The sequence below is a fragment of the Citrus sinensis genome, chromosome 7 (assembly GCF_022201045.2).
Source record: "Citrus sinensis cultivar Valencia sweet orange chromosome 7, DVS_A1.0, whole genome shotgun sequence".
Classification (NCBI taxonomy): Eukaryota; Viridiplantae; Streptophyta; class Magnoliopsida; order Sapindales; family Rutaceae; genus Citrus; species Citrus sinensis.
Window position 1 is genome coordinate 2,593,369 of NC_068562.1, and position 22,649 is coordinate 2,616,017.

General features: G+C 32.6%; 3 protein-coding genes across 3 annotated transcripts; all 3 read right to left on the reverse strand.

Moving 5' to 3' along the window:
- Nucleotides 1–3,933: 3,933 nt before the first annotated feature.
- LOC102606992 (UDP-glycosyltransferase 72E1-like) lies at nt 3,934–5,691 on the reverse strand. The gene has a single exon (XM_006466668.4). It carries the CDS (start codon nt 5,552–5,554, stop codon nt 4,073–4,075), a length of 1,482 nt encoding a protein of 493 aa, XP_006466731.1. The 5' UTR covers nt 5,555–5,691; the 3' UTR covers nt 3,934–4,072.
- A 4,109-nt stretch (nt 5,692–9,800) lies between these two features.
- Nucleotides 9,801–11,445, reverse strand: LOC102606694 (anthocyanidin 3-O-glucosyltransferase 5-like). The gene has a single exon (XM_006466667.4). It carries the CDS (start codon nt 11,356–11,358, stop codon nt 9,913–9,915), a length of 1,446 nt encoding a protein of 481 aa, XP_006466730.1. The 5' UTR covers nt 11,359–11,445; the 3' UTR covers nt 9,801–9,912.
- Nucleotides 11,446–19,198: 7,753 nt separating this feature from the next.
- Nucleotides 19,199–21,219, reverse strand: LOC102631295 (anthocyanidin 3-O-glucosyltransferase 5-like). The gene is made up of 2 exons (XM_006466666.3): nt 21,053–21,219; nt 19,199–20,960 (listed from the first exon to the last, which is right to left on the reverse strand). Exon 2 carries the CDS (start codon nt 20,956–20,958, stop codon nt 19,504–19,506), a length of 1,455 nt encoding a protein of 484 aa, XP_006466729.1. The 5' UTR covers nt 20,959–20,960; nt 21,053–21,219; the 3' UTR covers nt 19,199–19,503.
- Nucleotides 21,220–22,649: the final 1,430 nt, after the last annotated feature.

Below are 22,649 nucleotides of genomic sequence, written 5' to 3' on the forward strand. Positions count from 1 at the left end.
GCATAGGTGCCACCTCCACAAAGCACATGGTTGAGGCTGTCTCATTGCCATAAAGTTGTCATCTCGGCATCACTTTTATCATTACAAGTGTCATCACTTTTATCATTACAAGTGTCATCACTTTTATCATTACAATCTACAAGTGTGGAATGTCATATCACTAAGAGAACATCTCAATAGGATAATATCAACCAATGTCCATATTAAATTCCTATCAACGTTAAGTCTCAGAGCTAGACCCAAAGTTGCTAGATTTAGAGCAATGTCTAGTGAATAGGGTGCAGTGTTAGTTGGCTTGAGATTGCGGTCTTGGAACGAGAGTGAAATGAGTAGTTGATGTGCCACAAAAGTGCAAGTCAGCATGGTTATCTACTTAGATGAGGCGTATATGAGAAAAATGAGACCAATGCCTGGAAGACACATATACTGAGTGGGTTAGACTCTTCTATCTTTGTTCACCTGCGAGTGGAAGAGAACTTGAAGGTTAAAGGATTCACAATTCTCTCTCTCTCTCTCTATCTCTTTCTCCTCTTTAAGTTTCTCTCTCTTTCTCCTTTTCAAATTTCTCCCTGTCTTAAATAGGAGTGTTTAGAATCTAATCCAATTCACTTAATCTGTCTAATCTGTAAAAATTCGATCCGTGGATTAATGTATTGGATTGGATTGAAAATTTAAAAATCTGCGGTCGGTGGATTGGATATAAATTTACTTTTATAAATCCACAAAAATTCACGAATCCATAAAAAAATAAAATTTATTTATTTATTTAATTAAAAAAATAAAACTTGTAAATGTGGCGTTACTACTTACTAATAAATAAATAAGTTAAAATGTAGTTACATTAACACTATACATATCTTATCTTATAATAATATATAATAAACATGATTAAATAGTAGAATAATTAAATAAACAAATATAGCTTTTTAAACAGTTAATTTTCATGTATTGATTTAAACAAATGAGATTTTTTCTCTTCATTGTGTTATATTTTAAGACTTTGAATGTATTATTTTATCTTTATTTAAACACTTAATTTATTTAAATCTTATTTAATTTTGAATTTGATCGGTAATAAAATTATTTTTATATAAGATTTTTTATTTATTTAGTTCGTACAATGAATAGAATTAAAAATTTTTAATCCGTAAAATGGTAGATTGGATATGGATTATATCAAATCCGCATCCGATCCGCAGACATATATGTATTAGATTTTGATTGAATTTTCTAATCTGTGAATTGGATTGGATTAAAAATTTACAATTCGCAAAATCATGGACCGAATATGGATTGATATCTAATCCGTAAAATCTTATCTACAAACACCAATATTCTTAAATGTTCGCCATTTTTTTTTTCCTGATTTGAACGTTAAAGTATTTTCGCCAATGAACCCCAAAGGCTACCCTGACTTTATTTATTTTGTAGGCATTATCACTTGATTCCGAGTTCAGCTTGACGTCTGTTGAAGATTGTATTCATATTTTTCTTTGCCCTCTTTCTCCATGCATCCTCTTAATAAATTATTTATATTTACAAATCACAGATTGAAAAAATTGGTAGCATGCCGGATTGAGAAGGGCGCGTAAACGCAACTCTCGAAGGGCAAGATGTCAAGCAGTCTAGGTCGTTGACTCAATGGCGGTTGGCTTTTATTATACGTATGACGCCGGCTAGCCGTTATAGACTTGTGAGACGAGATATTATTTTCTTGTCTTTTCTTTTCCAATACCGAGGTGGCGCCGCCATCGACATCACACTGTTGCTTCTTCACTCACTCGAATTTCTTTTTGCATATTATTATTTGTAATAAAGTAGCCAATAGAAGCAAGTTACAATTAAGGCCTAATAGAAGTCTAATATAAACAAGATAATAATAAACCCCTATCTTAGGATTAAACAGAAAAGATGCTGCCCAATTCAATTAGGGGTTTGTTGGTCGCTCACTGAAAATTTTTTGTTTGACCTTTTCAATAAAATAACATGATTGTAGCTCGAAACAGGACAGGGGACATAATATCTTGAAGAAGTCAATTAAATTTTAATTATGCATGAATACTCTTTAGGTCACAGCGCTTGGGCCAATAGTTTAGTCTTTGGATTTTTTAAGCCTCTCTTTGGTATAATTTTTTCAGTAAAATTTATTTAAATAGAGTTTATGTTAGTACAGTTTTTACAAGCAAAAGTTTTATTTAAAAAAATTTAGTTGTTTGGTTGTCAAATAAGTAAATGATATTTTATATATTTCAACATTTAAAAAAAAATCAATCTATTCTCTCGAAAACTTAACATTTGAGTTTGTTCTATTAGAGGCAAAATATCTCATTTAATCTTCAAAAATTATACTAAAAAAATAACTAAACAATAACAAAAATTATGATAAGAGCTCATGAGATTAAATAAGTGCTTCTAACCATTAGGTAAACCATGTCTTAAAAAGTCTCTATTATATATATTACTGTCTACTAAAATCTTTTTAACCCTTTTCTTATTTTTACCTTTTGCATGCTAGATTTATTTAAATTTTAATTTATATGAGACAAAAATACTATTTTAGTCTCAAATTAGACAAACAACTATGAAAATAATGAAAAAAAATAAAAATTTGACTATTTTCTTAACTTAATGAATAATTGACCCAAATACTAGAACTAAATATGAATTCCTTTTAATATTGAGAAAATGGATTCACATCCTCTCCTAATAGAAAAATTTTAGAATATCTTAGATGTATTACAATCAATTGATGTATGAATGATATGTATAGTTGAATTTAATACAACTACTACTTGCATGATGGTTTTTTAAAATAAATGCACACATGTCATGACATTATTTGTTTGTTGTATGGTTAACATGGTACCTCATATGTATTCTAGAATTTCTTCTCCTAATCTAATCTTTCCTAAGATTTATAGAAGATATTGACACATGTCATTTAATTAAATCAGTGGATAGGATTGAGTTTACTCTTACCTTCCTGACTAAATATTAAAAACGAATCAATTTGAGTATAACTAAAACTCTAAACTTAAATTTTAATAAACGGACGTTAACTCCCAAAAATCGTTTCTTTTTATTTATTTATTTTTCTCGCTTTCTCTACCATGTCAAGAGTGCCCAACGCTCTTGCCTGCCAACTTTTTTTTACACTTAATTGATTTGTCATAAATTTGATCAAATGAAAAATATTGAATCCTACAAGCATGATGGTGGCGGCTGATTTCTTGTCAAGCTTCTATGTTAAATTGGAAAAAGTCAGCATAGGCAACTTGAAAGTGTTCGGCATAATGTAAGTGCAAGAGTTATTCGATGGATTAATTGATGTTTAGTATAACTGGTTGTTAGGAAGCACCAGATCCGATCAATCGTTTTGATTCAATTCAATTTGCCAATTGATGAGTGATTATTGTTAACTTACAAATTCTTCCAAAATTTGAGAACTTTATTTGCGAAATCATGAATGTTTGAATAGTTATATATATATATATATATATATACTCCGTCCGTTATACGTTAGCTTAGAATTTTAGTTGTTATGAGCCAAGACGATATATTTTTAAGTTAAATAAGAAAAGTTAAAGCAAACTCAATCTTGCCTATCAATTTAATTAAATGACATGTGCCGTTATCTTTTATATGAGAAGGAGAGGATTTAAATCACCCGTGACCTCATTCAATGGCATGCATCACATTTGAAGAGTCATAATATGTGTTCGTCAATGCTCAAATTTTTATAGTCACAGCCAAATAGGAAAAAGGAAGGAATACAATAAGTACTTCCGCTAAAAAAATAGGTGGGATTGATCTACGTGGGCTGAGATTTTAGAGTATTTTTATTGTATTATATTTATTATATATATATTATATGTATATATTTATTATGAAAATTATTATATAATTGATAGTTATATTTAATTCGTGTACATATGTATGTATTAAGTGAGTAAATGTAATTGATAATCGTATTTAATTCGTATACATATAAGTCATAGATATATTAAGTGAGTAAAATAATATGGAAATATTCTAGAATCTCTGGAACTTGGATAGCACAATGCACCGCTTATCAAGCACCTTCAGCTTTCTCTTGCGTGAATTGAAGGCTATTCTCGCACTCATGGGCAATTTTGGACAGTGAATTATATGAGGAACCGCCATTAATCAAAGCTTTTTGAGCACTGTGTTTTAGCTCCTTGACTCTATTTCTAATTGCATGTCCTTGTTTCTCCGCCACGATTCTCCACACCATCATCTCTATCTCTCCTCTTCCCACTACACTCTTCTCCGATGGTACCTCCTTAGATCTAATGGCCACTCCAAGCTCCTCCGTCAGCATAGTAGCATTCATTTTTTGCTCTGCATAGAGTGGCCAAACGATCATTGGCACCCCGTTGACTATGCTCTCCATCGTCGAGTTCCATCCACAATGCGTTAAAAATCCCCCGACAGATGGATGTGCCAAGATCTCCGGTTGGGGAGCCCACATGGGAACCACCAGCCCAACATCTCGGGTCCGAATCAGAAACCCTTCCGGCAAGTAATGGTAATCCAAGGCGCCTTCAGCAGTATTAAGGGCGCCGCTCCCAGCCGTGAGATAAGAATCAAATACATCATGATCCAAGGGAGGGCGTACCACCCAAATGAATCTTTGCTTGCTTTGCTCCAAACCCCATGCAAGCTCCATTGTTTGTTTGGATGATAGCGTTCCACCACTTCCAAATGACACGTAAATCACAGATTCATGAGGTTGCTTGTCTAACCAATCCAGTACTACGTGGCTTCCAGAAACCGGCGATGATGCAACCGATCTTGCCAACGGACCAACTGGATAAACAGGTGCCTTAGCCACGCGTCTCAACATGTTAAAGTCTCTCAGGGCTGCAAGTGTTTTGGACTCTAAATCCTCCCAAGTATTCACCAGAATTCCATCAGCCTTTGACATGTCCATTCCGACTTGTAAGAACCCATCATACATTGGACCATATGGATCCAAAAAGGCTTCAAGGGTATCCTCGAATCGCACCGCTGAGCAACCCGGAATTTTGAGAGGCTTTTTCTGGTTAACATGTTCCTCTTGTAACACCTTTTTATCAAGAGCTGGAGCATATATTGTGACAGCAACAAACCACGCATTAGAAGCAATGAACATGTACTTTAACATCTCAAACTCATCAGCAACAGCCATAGCTTCAGTTCCAAACAAGTCAACTATCAGAGCCGTCGGACGGTATTTCATCGCAGAGATTGTTGATCGAAGGGCTGGTATGGACTCATGCATCATAACCGCAATTTGTGTAACTAATGAGGCATCGGTGCCGACTATGCCGGAGATGTCAATACAAGGGAGTAATACGATGTCGAGGATATCGTAATCTGGTGAGTTGACAAGTTTGGATAATTGTTCACTTGAAGTATCATTAGCCACCACAAAGATGGTAGCATGGTGGTTGTTTTGAATAACCAGGCGTTTCCCAAGCTCGAGTACAGGAATAAGGTGGCCCATGCCCGGGCTTGCAAGTAGAGCTACACGTGGTTTCGTGATTTCCATGGTGAGGCACTTAATAAATTGGAAAGAAAGAGAAAATAAGAGGGTAATTTTAATTTGACGCTAGTTTCTAACTCTGAGCTGGGAGACATGTATGGGCAATATTATTGTTGTAAAATGATATATGTGTGCAGCCAAAACATTTGCTACGATATATTTATAGGCAAACTTGTTGTACTTGTACAGACAATCGTAGCTATTATACGCTATACGTTGATTACGCCTTCACTTCTATCTTAAGCAAGTTGATATTAAAAAAACGAAAAAAAACAAAAAGCTTTAAATGTTTCTGTAAACCAATATTGACTCAATTTAATGTTGGGATGGAGACAATAACTAAGTTGCAATGGTTAATAACTAGTTTGGATAACCAAAGTTTATTGGTATGAGTGATTCGGCACTCTCATTCTTTAAGAGAGATCAAGGGTTCAAGTCTCATTCTCGTATTGAGTCACCACTTTAATTAGTACTTTACCCCTTACGGACCGACCCGATATCACCAAAAATTAGTCTGAATTGCGGTATAGGCTTAAAGATATCTTTCACAATTAAGGTCCATTCAAGACCATCTCCCGGTTCAGGAAAAAAAAAACTAGTCTGAATCAGTCAAGTAGACAGTTTGATAATTGATGCAGAGTTGCTACAAAAAAAAAATGAAGCTCGCAGACGACCGAAAGATCAAAGTCGAACAGTTAGTCAAGAATACTGACGTAATTGTGCTATCTCATCTGCTCATGGGAAGATTCAAGGGATGTTGACTTGACATTCATATTTTCCACCCCACACAACACGACTCGCACTGCATAGAATCCACTTTGCGAGACATTCTAGAATAATCAAATAATATAATTTTATGACTTGCCAGCGTTTACTTTGAAAAATCAACATTTAACTATGATTATTTAAAATTTAATTGCATGTATCATACCCATATTAATGGGTGTAGTATCTCTCATGTTTCCTATATTAACATAACACAACATTTACGTTATATATCAATATTGGGAGCCTTTTTTTGAAGACAATAATATATACAAAATCTTAACCTTTCAATACCACTCAAATCAGTAGACAAAATTAAATACTAATTTTTATTTTTATTGATAAAAAATTAAAATTAATAGCTCCATGACATATTATTATGTATTTCTTCTTCTCTTTCCTCTTATTTTCTCTCGATAATTAATATGATTTATTCTCTCATTTTTCATCTATTGTTAAATGACTCTTACAATTTATTAGCTTTTTAGTGAAATACAAATGTCATGAGCTCACAAAAAAATTTAAGAAGCACTAATATTATGAACACGCCCGCTTAAAATGAAACTTGTCAAGGATCTAAATATAAAGTAATATGAAAAGGTTTAATACAAAATTGATTTTAAACCTGTCCATATTTGAAGTTATGAAACGAACATCTTTAGTCAAACACCCTGTGTTGATTTTTTTTTCTTTTAATCAGAGAAAACCAACGAAAGCTTGACAGCCACAGAACTTGGAACATTCAAATCGGGTTACGTGTTATGCGGAGGAAGCGTGTAACATAATATCGTAGAAGTCATCGATCGAAGCTAGTTAAAGGTGTTGGAAAAGGAAGACGAAATAATTTATCCGTTTGATTCTTTTACTGCTCAATAACAAAATAAACCATATAATAAAAAGTTAGAATCTTGCAATTTATATCGTTAATTACTAATGTCAAAATAAAAGCAATAACACAACGAGATCAAGAACCACAAAGATGATTGGAAAAAGAAGGCACAAAGTACTAGCATCACTTACGGATGAAGATTTAGTAGAGGAAAATATGGTGACCATGTAAAGAAGAATTATTTAACGAAAGAGAAATGGAGAGAACGAAATCGTATTAATTATAGAGATAAAATAGGAGGAAAGTGAAGAGAAAATAAATAATAATATGTTGTGTGCCAAGTAATTTTTAATCTTATTACTAGTAAAAATAAATTCAGCATTTAATCATTTGATCCATTAATTTTGGATGATGTTAAAAAATTAAAATTTTTAAAAGTTATTATGTCAAAAATTTAACACACACACATCGATATCGTAATTTTAATCATGATATTATAGAATTTTCCAATCTCAAAAACTAGTTTATGATAAATTATTGTTGTGATGGTCTAAATCTGAAAGCACAAGATACTTGTTGATATAAAAGCAAATTTATTGAAGGTACTTGCTGATATAACTATAATGAGTTTTTTACTTTCCATTTGTAGGTTTTTTTTTTTTTTTTACAATAACTCTTACATTAGTTTACTTGTTTTATCTTTCATTTACAAGTCTTATGTTTCATTTGCCTAATTTATATTTTTATTTTGCATTTAAAATTGTTTTATAAGTTTTATATTATATCGGTAAGCTTTTATTTTATTTACCACTGATACAAAAATTTACCACTCCTAGGTAATTTACTTGTTTAAACTTTCATTTACAAGTTTTATATTATACTTACATAATTTATGTTTTATTTTACAACTAATATTGATAACCAATTTTATATTCTACATGTAAGGTAGCATTTATTTTTTTGTTTGAAATCTGAATGAATCTGAATTTTTCTAAAGTCTTAATAAGTTTGAATACGAAAATCTAAATGACATGTTTGTTTTTATTTTTTTTCTTTTTTATATCTGAATATAAGTGATATCTTATTTATTTTTGTAATAAAAAAAAAAACTTAAACTTGGTTCTTTGACAATTTGTAATTACATTTTTTAAAGTTGGTTGCAACCACTTTTTACTTGATAGTTGTTTACTAGGTTTTGAAGAAATAGGTTTCTAAATAATTTAATTCTTAAAATATTAACCAAACATTTTTAGGACAATCTCAAACATGCTCTACCACTTGTCTGACCAAAGTGCACCTCTCAAACATCTGAATGCACCCCATTAATTTTTTTTATATATTATATATAATATAATATACATGTAAGTTCATAGAAATATTCAATTAAAACTCAACAAAGATAAGTCCACTCTTAAGAAATAAACTCTCTCCGTCATTAGGAAAATTCAAACCCTTTACTTTAGAATTAAATGGAGCACGTATCAAGGAGAAAGGTGCATATTAGATTGGATTGAAGAATAAAAAATAATTGTTAGAAAAAAAACTAGAAAATATTGTTATTAATTAGAGTAATGAATAGGAACAGCAGAAAGTTGTGGTCCAACGTAGCTGACATGAACTTATTGAGGTAGAGCCAATTTCTTCAAATATTAGGGTACTACTAGATGAGCTGGAAAATACTTCTCTTCCTATGTAGTTAAGAAAGTGGAGCCCGTACACCAAGTGTTAGAAAGAAGCACGAATCTGGCATTTAATTAGGTTATTAATAAAATTACCAAAGTTCTTTAGCTTAGGAATTATGTAGGGCATCAAAATTGTTGCATTCGCTACAAGTTTTGCAAGCAGTTCCTGCATCGAGGTTGATGTTAAGAATCACACATTCAATCAGCAGTTGGCTCCACCCTGGACAATAAAACGATTAAATTTAAGACTACGGTAATTCCAAAATAATAATAAATAAATAAATAAATAAAGACTACAGATTCAAAAAGAAAAGTAAAATTCAAAGTCAAATTGATAATATAACCCGACCCTTCAATTAAGCAGACGTCTTTGAACCCAACCATCAACATGATGTCGATGGTCCTACCTATAATTGTATCTTACAGTTATTAATTTTCGATGGACTTTCCCTGATAACTTACTGATTTATGTAATAATATACCCGTCCACCACCAGTACCGGCCACTTTTGTTTAGAAGCTGAATTTAGTATTTAATTACTATATGTAATTTGTTCTACATTGACCACATGAAGATATTAAAATAATTAATTAACTGCACAATTTGTCAGAAATTATTTGCAATATCCGCAAGTATAAATTATCTGTGCTTCCGTTTTTACATTGTATGTAGCCATATTCGTCAAGTTTCTGTTAATTATATAAAGGAAGGAATCGTTTATAGTAAAATTATTGTAATTAATATAGTGTATTGGTGGTGCTAACGTATGTTTATATTTAATTAATAAAAAAAAATATGTCTATTTCCCCCCCTTTTTTTTTTCTCTTTTAAATAACGTCGGTTTTGCACAACCATTTGGCTATCAGCTCTGCTGACTCGTGATTATCTACTGAGAAAAATAAACAGTTTTCGTCTGAAGAAATAAGATGAATATAGATAATACATTTTGTATTTCATTAATTTCATACATACATCCTAATTGAATAGAAACACAAGCCCTGGAGTGATAATGGGAAGCTCAAACAGAACAGCGTGTATGTATAATAGCTAGCACAACAATAAGCAACATTAATAATTATTTTGATTATTCATGCACCCATGACCTTGGCCATTAAGCCTTGCAAGCTCATCTCGCATTGTTTTGCAACTTGCGACAGTGCATTGTATGAGGAACCACCCTTGGTAGAAGCCTTTTTTGCGCTGTGTTTTAGTTCCTTGACTCTACTTCTTAGTGCTTGCCCTTCTTTGTCCACCAAGATCCTTCTCACCATCATCTCTATCTCCTCCCTCTTCACTAAATTTTCTGTTGGCATCTCATTTGGTCGGACGGCCACCCCTAGCTCCTCTGCTAGCATGGTAGCGTTCATTTTTTGCTCGGCATACAGTGGCCATACGATCAGTGGTACCCCATTGACGATGCTCTCGAGAGTTGAATTCCACCCGCAATGAGATAAAAATCCCCCAACTGACGCATGACCCAGAATCTCCGCTTGTGGGGCCCAGTCTGGGACCACCAATCCCATTTTTGCATTACGTGTCAAGAACCCATCTGGCAAGTAATCTGGCGTGCCATCGGATGATCCATCCCCTACTTTGAAAAAAGATCCGGACACATCATTGTCCATGGGAGGGCGTACCACCCAAATAAATCTCTGTTGACTTAGCTCCAGTCCCCACGCCACCTCGATCATTTGATTGGCTGAGAGGGTGCCACCACTACCAAAGGACACGTAAATTACTGATTCAGTAGGTTGCATGTCCAGCCATTCCAATAGGCTTGAATTCTCCGACATATGCGATGATCCCATTGTTCTAACCATCGGACCAATTGGATAAATGGGCAGTAGCTTGCTGATTCCATCTCTCAGGGAAGCAAGTGTTGTGGGTTCCAAATCCTCCCATGTGTTGACCAAAATTCCATCAGCTGTTACCATCTCAAGCCCTATACGTAAGTACTCGTCAAACAACTGATCCTTGGGGTCCGTAAATGCATCAAGGGTGTCCTGAAACCGAACCGATCTGCAACCTGGAATCATCAGCGGCTGTTTCCGGCCATAGTGCTCTTCTTGCAGCCTCTTGTCGATGGTCGGAAAATATATTGTCGCTGCAAGAAACCATGCATTAGAAGCAATGTACACGTACTTCAACATTTCGAACTCATCAGCGATTTGAAAGGCTTCTGTTCCAAACAAGTCAGCGAACAGAGCTGTTGGACGAGGCTTCAATGTGGAGATTGAAGACCGTAGGGCTGGTAAGGACTCACGCATCATGAAGATAATTTTGATAACTATTGATGCATCGGCGTCAAGGAGGGCGGAGATGTCAACGGGCGGAAGTGAGACGATGTTAAACAGATGAGGGTTTGGTAAGTTGCGTAGCTGGGACTGAACAGTAGAAGTATCAGTTGCCACGACAAAGATTGTGACTTGGAAGTCATTCTGAGTGGCAAAGCGTTTGCCTAGCTCGAGGACTGGGATGAGATGCCCCATGCCAGGGCTAGCCAGTAGGGCTACGTGAGTTTTTGTGGTTTGCATTGGATTATGTAATGCAACAGCTAGCTAGCTAACTCGAAATTATTACTTTCAGAAGATGCAGTAGTACAGTTTGGAAGAAGGGTTAATTTGGAATGGCCTCGTTTTAGATGCAGAAACTTAGGCAAGGTATTTATAGGGAAAGTCTAAGATGTCGCGGCTCATCACTTGTACTGTATAGAGTGAACGCTGTATTGTTCATTAGACATTTAAAAAACAAAACAAGCCAAACCAAACTTCTGTAGTTTTTATAGTTGGAATTTTATGGCTTTTATTTAGGGCCGGCTGAAAAGGTAATAAAATCTTACGGCGAAAATTTTAACAGTAAAAGTAAATAAAAAAGGATTTATTTATTTGATACGAATTGTCGATAGGAAGTTTATAACCTTAGTTGTCCTCACTGGCTTGTTTGAGTAATTTTAAATAAATTTTTATTTAACCGATCACTCAAAAGGTAGGAGGCTTAAAAATTAATTTTGAGCTTTACCCTCCCTCCTATCTTTTTTATGGTAGGAGGCTTAAAAATTAATTTTGAGCTTTACCCTCCCTCCTATCTTTTTTATGGTAGGAGGCTTAAAAATTAATTTTCAGCTTTACCTTCCCTCCTATCTTTTATACATAAAAGAAAAAGTTTGCAACCTTAATATGCAAAGAATAACACGCAATAAGCAATGACTTTTAATTAATTATAATGTTTAATTTAGAAGGAATGTTAATTACTTGTGTAAATAAATTAACTTTTAGATTAAGAAATCTGTGTTTAATAATTTTTTTTGGATAATAGCAAAACCTTTATAAAGAAAATCAAAATTTAGGTGCTGTTTGTTTTTAATTATAAAGTCTGAATTTATCCTCTCTTTTTTTTCAAACATTTACTTATTTTAGATTTGTTTGTTTCCTTAACCTATTACTTATTGTCAAACAATTTTATTTGAATAGAAAAAGTAGGAAAAGTCCACTTTTATTTGAAGTATGAAATCTAAATGGAAATTTTAATTTTAAATCTCAAATCTCAAGAATACCCTTAATAATTCATGATTTTTTTTATTATCCTTGAATTTATTTTTCTTAAGTGCTTTAAATTTTTATTCACGTGGTAACATTAACTAAACCAAAATGTTAAAAAAAATCAGATTATGTTTATTGTAATGAATTAAAACTAAAACAACGATGTTGACTTTATAATGAAAGTTGATAATATAATTACATCTTTTATTACAAAATTAAATAAAGAAATAAAAATAATACTATCAAACTAATTAACTTGTTAAATTTATATATTATGAAGAGCAAATATATGTACCACTTCAAAGGATATTATGTCAAACTACTAATTTTTTAATTTTTTTAATCAGATATTAAAAAAGAAAAACATACATACTATTTAAACATTTCCATTCAAATCTATTTAAATTTCGGCTAAATTCAAACACATGTAGATTTCATACAAAAAAATAAACTCAAACCTTGGACAATTTGAACAATTTGATTATGGTGCCTTATGAGAGATAATTTTGAAAAAGGAAGATATTCATCGAAAATTTATGTTGAACAGCTGAAGTGAGATCACTTTAGGCAAGTAGGCAATAATGTCAACCTTTGATAGAGAGAGCCTGAGCTATACTGAGTGAATGTACAATCAATCAAAATCATAACATTAGTGATAACATACAACAACACAAAAATAATTTCTTTATAGCTCTAATTAAGCTGTTGTCGTTCAAACAATTTAGAAAATAATTTTAAATCAGTTGTAAATTATAGTTAATATAACTTAGCAGCTAGCTGTCGTATTTCATATATAAACATGATTACATTAGTTGATAATACATACACTCAATATATAAATAATGTACACAATTTAATTAATGAGAGATTCCTCCCAATCGATTAACAGTTACGGGCGCCTCCTTGGCGTCATTGATATTTTAATTATTTTAAATCTCGTATTTTATAATGAAAGTCAAAAATAAGATTACGGAAACATCCGATTCCGCCAGAGTGTTTCTAGACAATAATTTGAATTTGTTGATCAGAACAGTTATACATTTAATACGACGGAAACTCATGGAAGAAGCAAATTATATTATTAAAATACGAAAGTCAGTGACAAAGCACCCAGAGGTTGGTCCTTAAAAAATAGGGAAATGTGATTCAGGATGCTAAAAATAATATTAGTATAACAATTTTCTTTTTTCAGTCTATGTAATTTGACCTTGTGAAACCTTTTTAGGCCTGTTATTTCTTGCGAGCTAGCTAGGCAATCGTCTTTTCCATTGGTCCTTGAACTTGAGAGATTGGAGCTGTCCTTTATTCACAATTTTTAGCCAACTAATCGAGAGAATACTAATTAAAGAATTTAACTAATTAGGATTAGAAACAAATGTAGGGGATTATGATTAAAAAAATAAGAAATTAGTTTCTCAACCATCCAAAGAAGCTTATCGAAAAATAAATAAATAAATAAATAAAATCATCGGTGCCTCTTCTCTGGATACTTGCATAATATTGGTTAATCCAATCTTGATTAAAAGAATTTAAATAAATGCCCGCGTCCCCAATTGAGGGAGGCCAGTCGATCGTTTAATAAACAAATATTTTGTCAGCCGCCTTATTAAGAATTCAATCTGTGCTAAACTCCAATGAAAGTCAACTAATGATAATTGTCATATTCTAATAGTTGTTGCTGGTAGATAAAAGAGCAGTTTCAAATTTTCTTGTTCTCCAATTCTTTCATTTATAAATATCATGACATTGTATTAGGGACTGCAGTTATTTATAATAGATAATGAGGAGCTAGCTGACTGAAAATTTAATGAAACTCATACATACCAAGATATTAAAAGTAGTTATTACCCCCATCAACTATATATTGTCACATCCGTTTGAAAAAAAAAAAAAACTATATATTATTACAAATGCTAATGCAAGTCGGCCGGAGAAATTTTAAAATTTTAGACCAAAAGTAAGCACCCAACAAAAAGAGACACTAATGCAGTAAAAAAGTGAAATTATATTGAAGATTGGGGCTGCTCATGGTGGAGGCAACTGTATAATTTATCCTGAGTACCTAAATTTCTAATTATAAAAGTTTACCGATACTCCCAACAGGGCGTTAGAGTCTAACAACTAGAAGATATTAACTGAAAGAAAACTATGGTCTGGGTTCTCCATATTTGACTGTTATTGGTAAAATATAGAAGAAAAAAAATTATTGATTAAGTTCCTATTTATCGTAACTTAAGGTCCCGGTCTCCTTTGGTCGCTTGAGAGAAACGAAACGACCATTTGGAGATAGAGAAAGAGAAAAGAAGGGAAAAAAAAAAAAACCAACAGCAGTGGCTTGACAGAGTCCCCATATAATTAAATATACAAGTCATATCTTTCGCACGTCACAAATCGGTTAAAACTCTGCTGGCATGATTTAAAGACAACGGAGACGTTTTAGTTTCTCTATTAAAATTTGGTAAAAATTACCCTATAAAACAAGGAATTGGTCATGACTGATGATAGAACTCGTGGGTTGAATAGGTTCTGAAACCCCTTTCTTCTTCTTCTTCTTCTTCTTCTCATCTGACGATCAACTTTAAGATATGAGTTATTGTGTTTTTAAATGTAATTAATAAAATTAAGGACCCACGTATAATTAATTTTTACCTCTCTCTTTCTTAAGAAATTTTATAATATATTAGAAATATTATATTAATCATACAATAAATAAATAATATTATAATATGTGTGTATTTATTTTTAAAAAACCACCATACAAATGGTGGTTATATTAAATTTAATTACATATATCATACATGTATTGATTAGTTGTATAACCTCTAATATATTTCGGATTTCTCCTCTTTCCTTTATTATATATTCTTTTTTTTTTTGTTTCTCTCTCTTCCTCAAAGTTTTTTTTAGTAATTTTATTTGTGAAAATTTAGATTAAATGGTAAGAGAACTAAATGAAAAATTTCCTAAAACAATTAAAAAGGTTGAAAGAGATCTGTTTCTTCAAAGATTTACTTCAACAAGATTTAAGTTCGATGCGCAAATTTTTTTTGTCAAAAAAATAATCTGGAAGTAACCGGCGAAGTAATAGATCGATTTAAGAAAAGGAATCTATTATATATATGGCCGAGACAATGTCAAGGCAAATACTTCTTTAATTGCTTAACAAAAGTTTTCGTTTGAGAGACCAATAGCATATATTACGAAAAACTTCTGACCAATTTAGCCATCTAATGGCGTAGTAATTAATATTGTTTTAAACAAAACGGAGAGAACAAGTCCCGGACTAATTATTGTAAGGATAAAATTTAAGACTAAATAAAAGACTACATTAAGGGTTTGCTTGTCAATCGTCTGAATTTTAAAATTTTATTAATTTTAATTTTTTAAATTTATTTATTAATTTGTTCTATATAACTTAAGTATGATTTTCAAATATTTATATTTGAATAGATAAAGTAAATTTTTATAACTTTTATCTGAATGAGAAAAGATTAAATGAAAAGTAAATATTATAGCAAAAAAGTACCTCTAAATACATTTATTTTCTGAACTAATAAATTAATATCTTTTTTTGTTTTAATTTATAAAGACGTAAATCTCAAAAAAAATATTTAATTTTTTAATAAAAACAAACAAGATATTACTTAGATTCAAATATTAAAAAAAATAAATATGTTATTAACTTATTTATATTCAGATCATTCAGATTTTAGACTAAAAAGTAAAGGTTACCTAAGTCTTTATTCTTCAATAAATATCAAACCAGAACAATAATATTCAAACAATTGACTAAACATAAATAAGATGAAATTGACGCTAGTTTACTCACTTAACCGACTATATTCCATTAGCCACTCGGCCTTTGGTCGAGTGGTCAGAGCTGCTGCCCTCCAAGTTGGAGGGTAGCAGTTCGAACCCCACAAATGCATTGTGGGGGTATTTCCTTCCTCAATTAAATTTGAGTGAAGGCAGTCTTTTCCGTTATCCAAGTATGAGGAGTAGATATCCTTCGAATATTTGTGAGGGTTAAAATCTGGGCAGCGCTCCATTAGCATTGATGTAAGTTGGTCCCAGTAATAATCTGATTTGTAAATATCAGTTATAGTCTCATGTAATATGAGTTGTAGTTTGAGCAATAGTTTCATGTAATAAAAAAAAACCGACTATATTACATTGTTCACTAATCGAGACATTACAGATCTCAAGCATGCCACATTTACTATCAGGTGCGGCAGGGCTATTCATAATTGCACTCCAAAGTATTCTTTCAAACACTATTTTACTCAAAACATTAAATTAATAAATCTTAAAAGTCAAATTTTACCATACATAAATTTTAAAATGCCAAAACAATCCTCAAATTAAAAAGAAAAACAATTGATACCAATTTTTTGCCATAAGAACTTATTTAAGGACTATCTCTATCCTTTATAGCAAAGGGATAAAGATTTCTATGAGCAAGAGTTGCTACATCTTCTAAGGATGCGACTATGACTATCAATGCACAAATCCGCGATGACTGTGCACAAAGAATTCAATTTTATAAATTTATTTAACACCACACAGTGAACAGCTCCCGATAAGATCCAAGTTGTTAACTCGTTTCTAATTAAAAAAATGCTCCATCAATTAATACTTTTATTTTATTTGTTTACCTGCTATTAACCGGTTTGGCTGGTTCACACATATGCCCACATGTCCACTTATTGGCCTTCATATTCAAAACCCTCAAATCTAACAGCAGTTTCACTAAAAAAGAAAACAATGTTCGGGATACGTTACCCCTGTAGGTATGGCCATCTTCTGAAATTGAAGCCTCTTTTCTTTTTTTTGGCACTTTTTTCCAATGAATCTATCTTTTGCAGCAATAATATCCAGTATCATTAAAGAATATATTAACTCTTTGTACAAATTTTTATTTTACAAATTAATGTTTTATTAACTCTTGAATGATTTTTACATGGCCCACTTCGTATTTTTTTGAATAAGTAGACCTCTCAAAGGAGGTGCTTATTAATAAAGAAAAAAAAAATAAAACAAAGACATATTAAATTAATTACATGCTTCACTTCATTAATTATATTAAATTTTATATTTTATTCAATTAATAGTGTATTGACACATTGGTCATAGCACAAAAAGTTTGTATGCTGAATTTTGTTGAAAAAATTATATCTCTCTATGTAATTCATTAATCTTATTTTTAAAAAAAACTTTCAAAATCATTAAAAAATAAATACTTTCTACTTTTGAAACTCAAAGTAATAATTTACTGTACACTTAGCTATTATTTTTGTTTAATAATTTATTTCGTCAACACAACCAAAAACAGTTTATTTATTATTCAAAATAATCTGAAACTAACCCTAACTCTAGTTATCTTGAAAGCGAGGTCAAAATCAAGGCAAGCCTATGCGATTTAAGCTTTCGCAAAACTGTTTTTTTGGGAACCTGCAGCTAGGAGTTTTATCTTTAACAGGTGGGTCAAATTTTATTTCATAAATCATACCTGTTCTTACTGATTGTTTTGATTATTACATAAATAATTTTATGGGATCCTCTTTTCTAAACTGATGGCGGGCGGTGACCGGGACATGTTAATTAAATAGGGACATCATATGATCTAGACACGAACGTAAATCCAAAGAATGTAGTTATCAAGCATATATAATATCAAATTAATTCTATAACTTGTACATTATTTTTTTCTTATTGTATAAATCCATTGAATGGAAACAAGAATCCATCATCATTCATCTTTCGTAACTATCGTCCTATCACTGGAAAAATAGCATTGTTAATGCCCACGAAACGCCTGTTCATAATTTGTTATTGTTATCACCCTCATTTACTCATAAACCTGAAGTGTCCGTCTCCTAAAATTATGTTTATGTAGGATTGTTAATGTGTGTCTGCACCGACTCTATATATGTATGTATGTATTTGCATGTGTGGGGAGATTGTCAATTTCCTATACTAAAATCAATATATACCGCTTACCCCTATAGTTTTCATAATAATTAATAAACCTCTTGGTAACATAATTTACAGTATTATCTTTATTTTTAAATACACTTTTATCTAAATTTATTATAAATTAAATAAATTATATTAATAGAAATTAAAATTAAAAAAATTGAAGTACTAAAAATAAGAAAATATATATTTCGGAGTGAATAAAAAATTAATAATATGATATTTTTATAATTTATGTTAATTTTTAAATAATTTTTTATAATAAGTATATATTTTATATTTTCAAGTTAAATTACTTATTTACTCCTCTTTTCTTTTAAATATTTGGTGTTAGAAATGTTATTAGCTATTATGAAAATTATAAAAGAATAAATGGTTTATACTAATTTTAGTTGGAGAGTAATCTCCTTATATATGTGTGTGTTGGCTGGGAGTGGATGGGCCACCCCAGAACTAAGGCCCCCACTAGGTTCCTATATATATGTTAGGCCGGGAGTGAATGGGCCCTACGGAGCTGAGGCCTTCACCAGACCGCCGCTGAATATATAAATTATAAAATTATAAACGATTGAAACGGGAGCAATTGTAGTTTTCAAGAACCGCTTATCGTTATCAATTAAAGATTGGCATTTCAACTTTATGTGACGGGATGGAAAAAAGATAGAACACATGGGAGGCGACTTTAATTGGTGTGCGCGCGTGTGTCTTGGCTGGGAGTGGATGGGCCCCCCGGAGCTGAGGCCGTCACTAGCCCGCCACTGGATATATACAAACAATCAAAATGGAAACAATCAGATTGGCATTTCAACTTTATGAGACGGAATGAAAAAAGATGAACACATGGAGACGACTTCAATGGTGATGTAAACATTTCTCTTTGGACTTTTGTGTGATTGATTTTTTTCATAAATTTATTGTGAATCATAAAATTTTGACTCTGAACCCACCACATCGCCGTGAGTTTGATATTCTAGACGTTGCATTTAAAAAAGAATATTACAAACCAACAAAACAAGATGAGACAAAGTAAGCAAAGCACGAAATACACAGTGAAACAGTGAAAGGCCATCACACAATAATGGTTACACGAAGGGACGGACTACGAGTGCCACACCGATGAAAATACAAACTGTGCAAATATATATATATTTAATCGATAATTTATTAATCGTTGGCGTTGCGTTTGGTCATCATCCCGCACTCCTTAGCCAGCCGAGCCAATGAACTATAAGAGGAACCACTCTCACGAGTCCATGCTTTCTGTGCACTACGTTGCAGCTCTTTTACTTTGGCCCTAATCTCATATCCTTCTTCGTCCACCAATATTCTTCTCACCATCGTCTTTATTTCTTCCCTTCCCACAACTCCCTTGGATGGCAAAACCTTCGAACGAATAGCCACGCCCAGCTCCTCCGTGAGAATTGTAGCATTCATTCTCTGCTCCGAATAGAGCGGCCAGACGATCATTGGCACGCCATTTGTTATGCTTTCTAGCGTTGAATTCCACCCGCAATGTGATAGAAACCCTCCAACTGATGGATGGGTCAAAATGTCTATTTGCGGAGCCCACTGTGGAACCACCACTCCAATGTCGAGGGTCCTGCTTAAGAACCCATCAGGCAACAAGCTTGATAAATCATCATCACCGGCCCCGCTCCCTGCAGTGAAAAACGAGCCGTCTCCTGTTGTCTCAGTAGGCAGGCGCACCACCCAAATAAATCTCTGCTGGCTCAACTCCAAGCCCCAAGCTAGCTCAGTTATTTGCTCATACGTCAGCGTGCCTCCGCTCCCAAATGATACGTAAAGCACTGACTCACTTGGTTGCTTGTCTAGCCAATCAAACAACTCGTTCCATGAACCCGCCGGTCCTAGCCGCCTAATTATCGGGCCAACCGTATAAATCGGAACCTTGGTGATTCGGCCCAAAGATTTATCATCTCTTAGTGCTGTCAGTGCTGTTGGCTGCAAATCCTCCCACGTGTTAACCAAAATCCCATCACTCAATGGGATTTCCTCACCAATGCGCACATATTCAAAGTATTGTTGATTAGTCCGGTCCAACATCGGGTCAACCACGTCTTCAGGTCGAAGGGGCCTGCAACCCGGGATGTTAAACGACTCGTTTTGAACAACATACTGTCCTTGCACTGTCTTATCTAGAGTTGGAGCATAAACAAAGAGTGCAACACACCAAGCATTGGTGCCCACGTACACGTATTTAGGAATCTGAAGCTCTTCAGCAATCGCCAAAGATTCAGTTCCAAAGAGGTCCACGATCAGAGCAGTCGGGGTAGTCTTCAGAGCAGATATTGCAGAGCGGAAAGCTGGCTTTATTTCGCGCATGATTACTGAAATTATTGTAACCACTGCAGCGTCTGGGTCAACGAGGCCGGAGATATCTGGTGCTGGGATTTCGATGACGTGGCAAAGCTTTGAACTCATGGCTGACTGGAGGATTTTTGATTCTGCGGCTGATGTTTGAGAGGCAACAACAAAGATTGTTACGTCGAAGTTGTAGAGAGTGACAAGGCGTTTACCGAGCTCTAAGACGGGAATGACGTGGCCCACGCCGGGACTTGCTAGTAGTACTGCATGTGGCTTTGAGCTTGAGCTCTCCATGGCTTTAGATCAGAGAACAAGAAATATATAACTAATTACAGAACAAGATATATAGAACTAATTACAGGATTTGAACTTTGAAGGATACCCTTACCAACTTCGGAACTTGAGCTATTATGATAGAGTCTTTTCGATCTTCAAGAAAGTTCAGTAATCTTGTTTATTTATACAGATTTGTCCTGAAAGGGATTGAGATTCCATGGCCCGGCCACTCCTCGTTGAATTCAACTATGGACTCTCATTTTATATAACACACACACACACACACACACACACACACACACACACACATATACATATACACGTACACATATACATATACACGTACACATAGATACACATACACACATTCATATACATATACATATATATATCTATATATGTACATTCACTAATAAGGATGTCAATAAAAAATAAAAAAAACACACATTTTTGTATATAAATAGACAAAAAAAATAATTTCTAATCTATTAAAATAAGTTTTTTTTTTTTTAAATTTTATTGATATCCTCACTGGATCTCCTCACTAAAGATATATATAAAAAGTAAAAACTACCTAGTTAGAATATTTTATAACTAGCGTTATTGGACTCCTCATTTTGAGAAAAACATGTCGGGACCTCTACTTGTTTTTTCTTCTATACTTTCTCTTTGTTTTTCAAATCTAATTAAAAAAGTGGCTTATTTATAAATAAAGTGAAAGCTATCTTGATTATCAACATTAAAATATAAGAATCAATCTTAGCCGCTCATTTAATTAGGAGAGACTAGAAGTTAAAATAATAATAATAAAGAGAAAATCCTTATCCAATTTGTTGAGGGTAATATGCCCCTCAATTTCTCCCTTTTGTTTTTCTTTCGTGTTACTTTAATTCGTCTTTTCAATTTTTTCTTTTTTATCATTGAATTTTATCATCCAAAGATTAAATTAGAACAAGGAAAAAAATGCAAATTACCACTGATATTAATATTCCCCATAAAAAAAAATACAATATTTGTTATACAATAATTGTGGGGGTCAGATAATTTATTCAATAAAAATTCTTAGATTCAGAACAAGAGTTCAAGAGGTCTTGAGTTTAAATCTCATTCACATAGATAGAGAGAAGATTTGTTTGCAATTAATAAAGGGAGATTGTCTATTTCTCTCATACTGAAATCAATATATACCGTTTACCCCCTATATTTTTCATAATAGCCAATAACCTATTGGCACCCAATATTTAAAGAAAAACAAGGCTAAATGGGCCATTTGTTTGATAATTAACTTAAAAATATAAAACATATATTTATTATAAGAAATATTTAAAAATTAATAAAAGTATAAGAAAAATATCATTTTATTAATTTTTTATTCATTAATAAGATTTATTTAATTCATATAATTAATATGAATATAATTAAAAATAAACTAATATTATAAAACTATGTTGTCATGGGGTTATTGATTATTATGAAGACTGTAGAGGAAGAAGTGGTATATAATATTTCAATAGGGACAAATTGAAATTCTCCCTTAAAAAAAACAACAACTATGTTCCTGGACTAGATGGCTTTCTTGTTCTTTGTCACCTTCAATAATGTCTCTCGTCTCCATGGAGATTTCTTAATAAAATAATACAATAATTTATCATAACTCAATGACCTATGTTTGAAATGTTTGTTGGTCTCTTTTTTGTTCTTTATTCAGT

Excerpts from the sequence above, each read along its gene's own strand:
- LOC102606992 (XM_006466668.4), bottom strand. The coding sequence starts at position 5,554 with ATGGAAATCACGAAACCACGTGTAGCTCTACTTGCAAGCCCGGGCATG.
- LOC102606694 (XM_006466667.4), bottom strand. The coding sequence starts at position 11,358 with ATGCAAACCACAAAAACTCACGTAGCCCTACTGGCTAGCCCTGGCATG.
- LOC102631295 (XM_006466666.3), bottom strand. The coding sequence starts at position 20,958 with ATGGAGAGCTCAAGCTCAAAGCCACATGCAGTACTACTAGCAAGTCCC.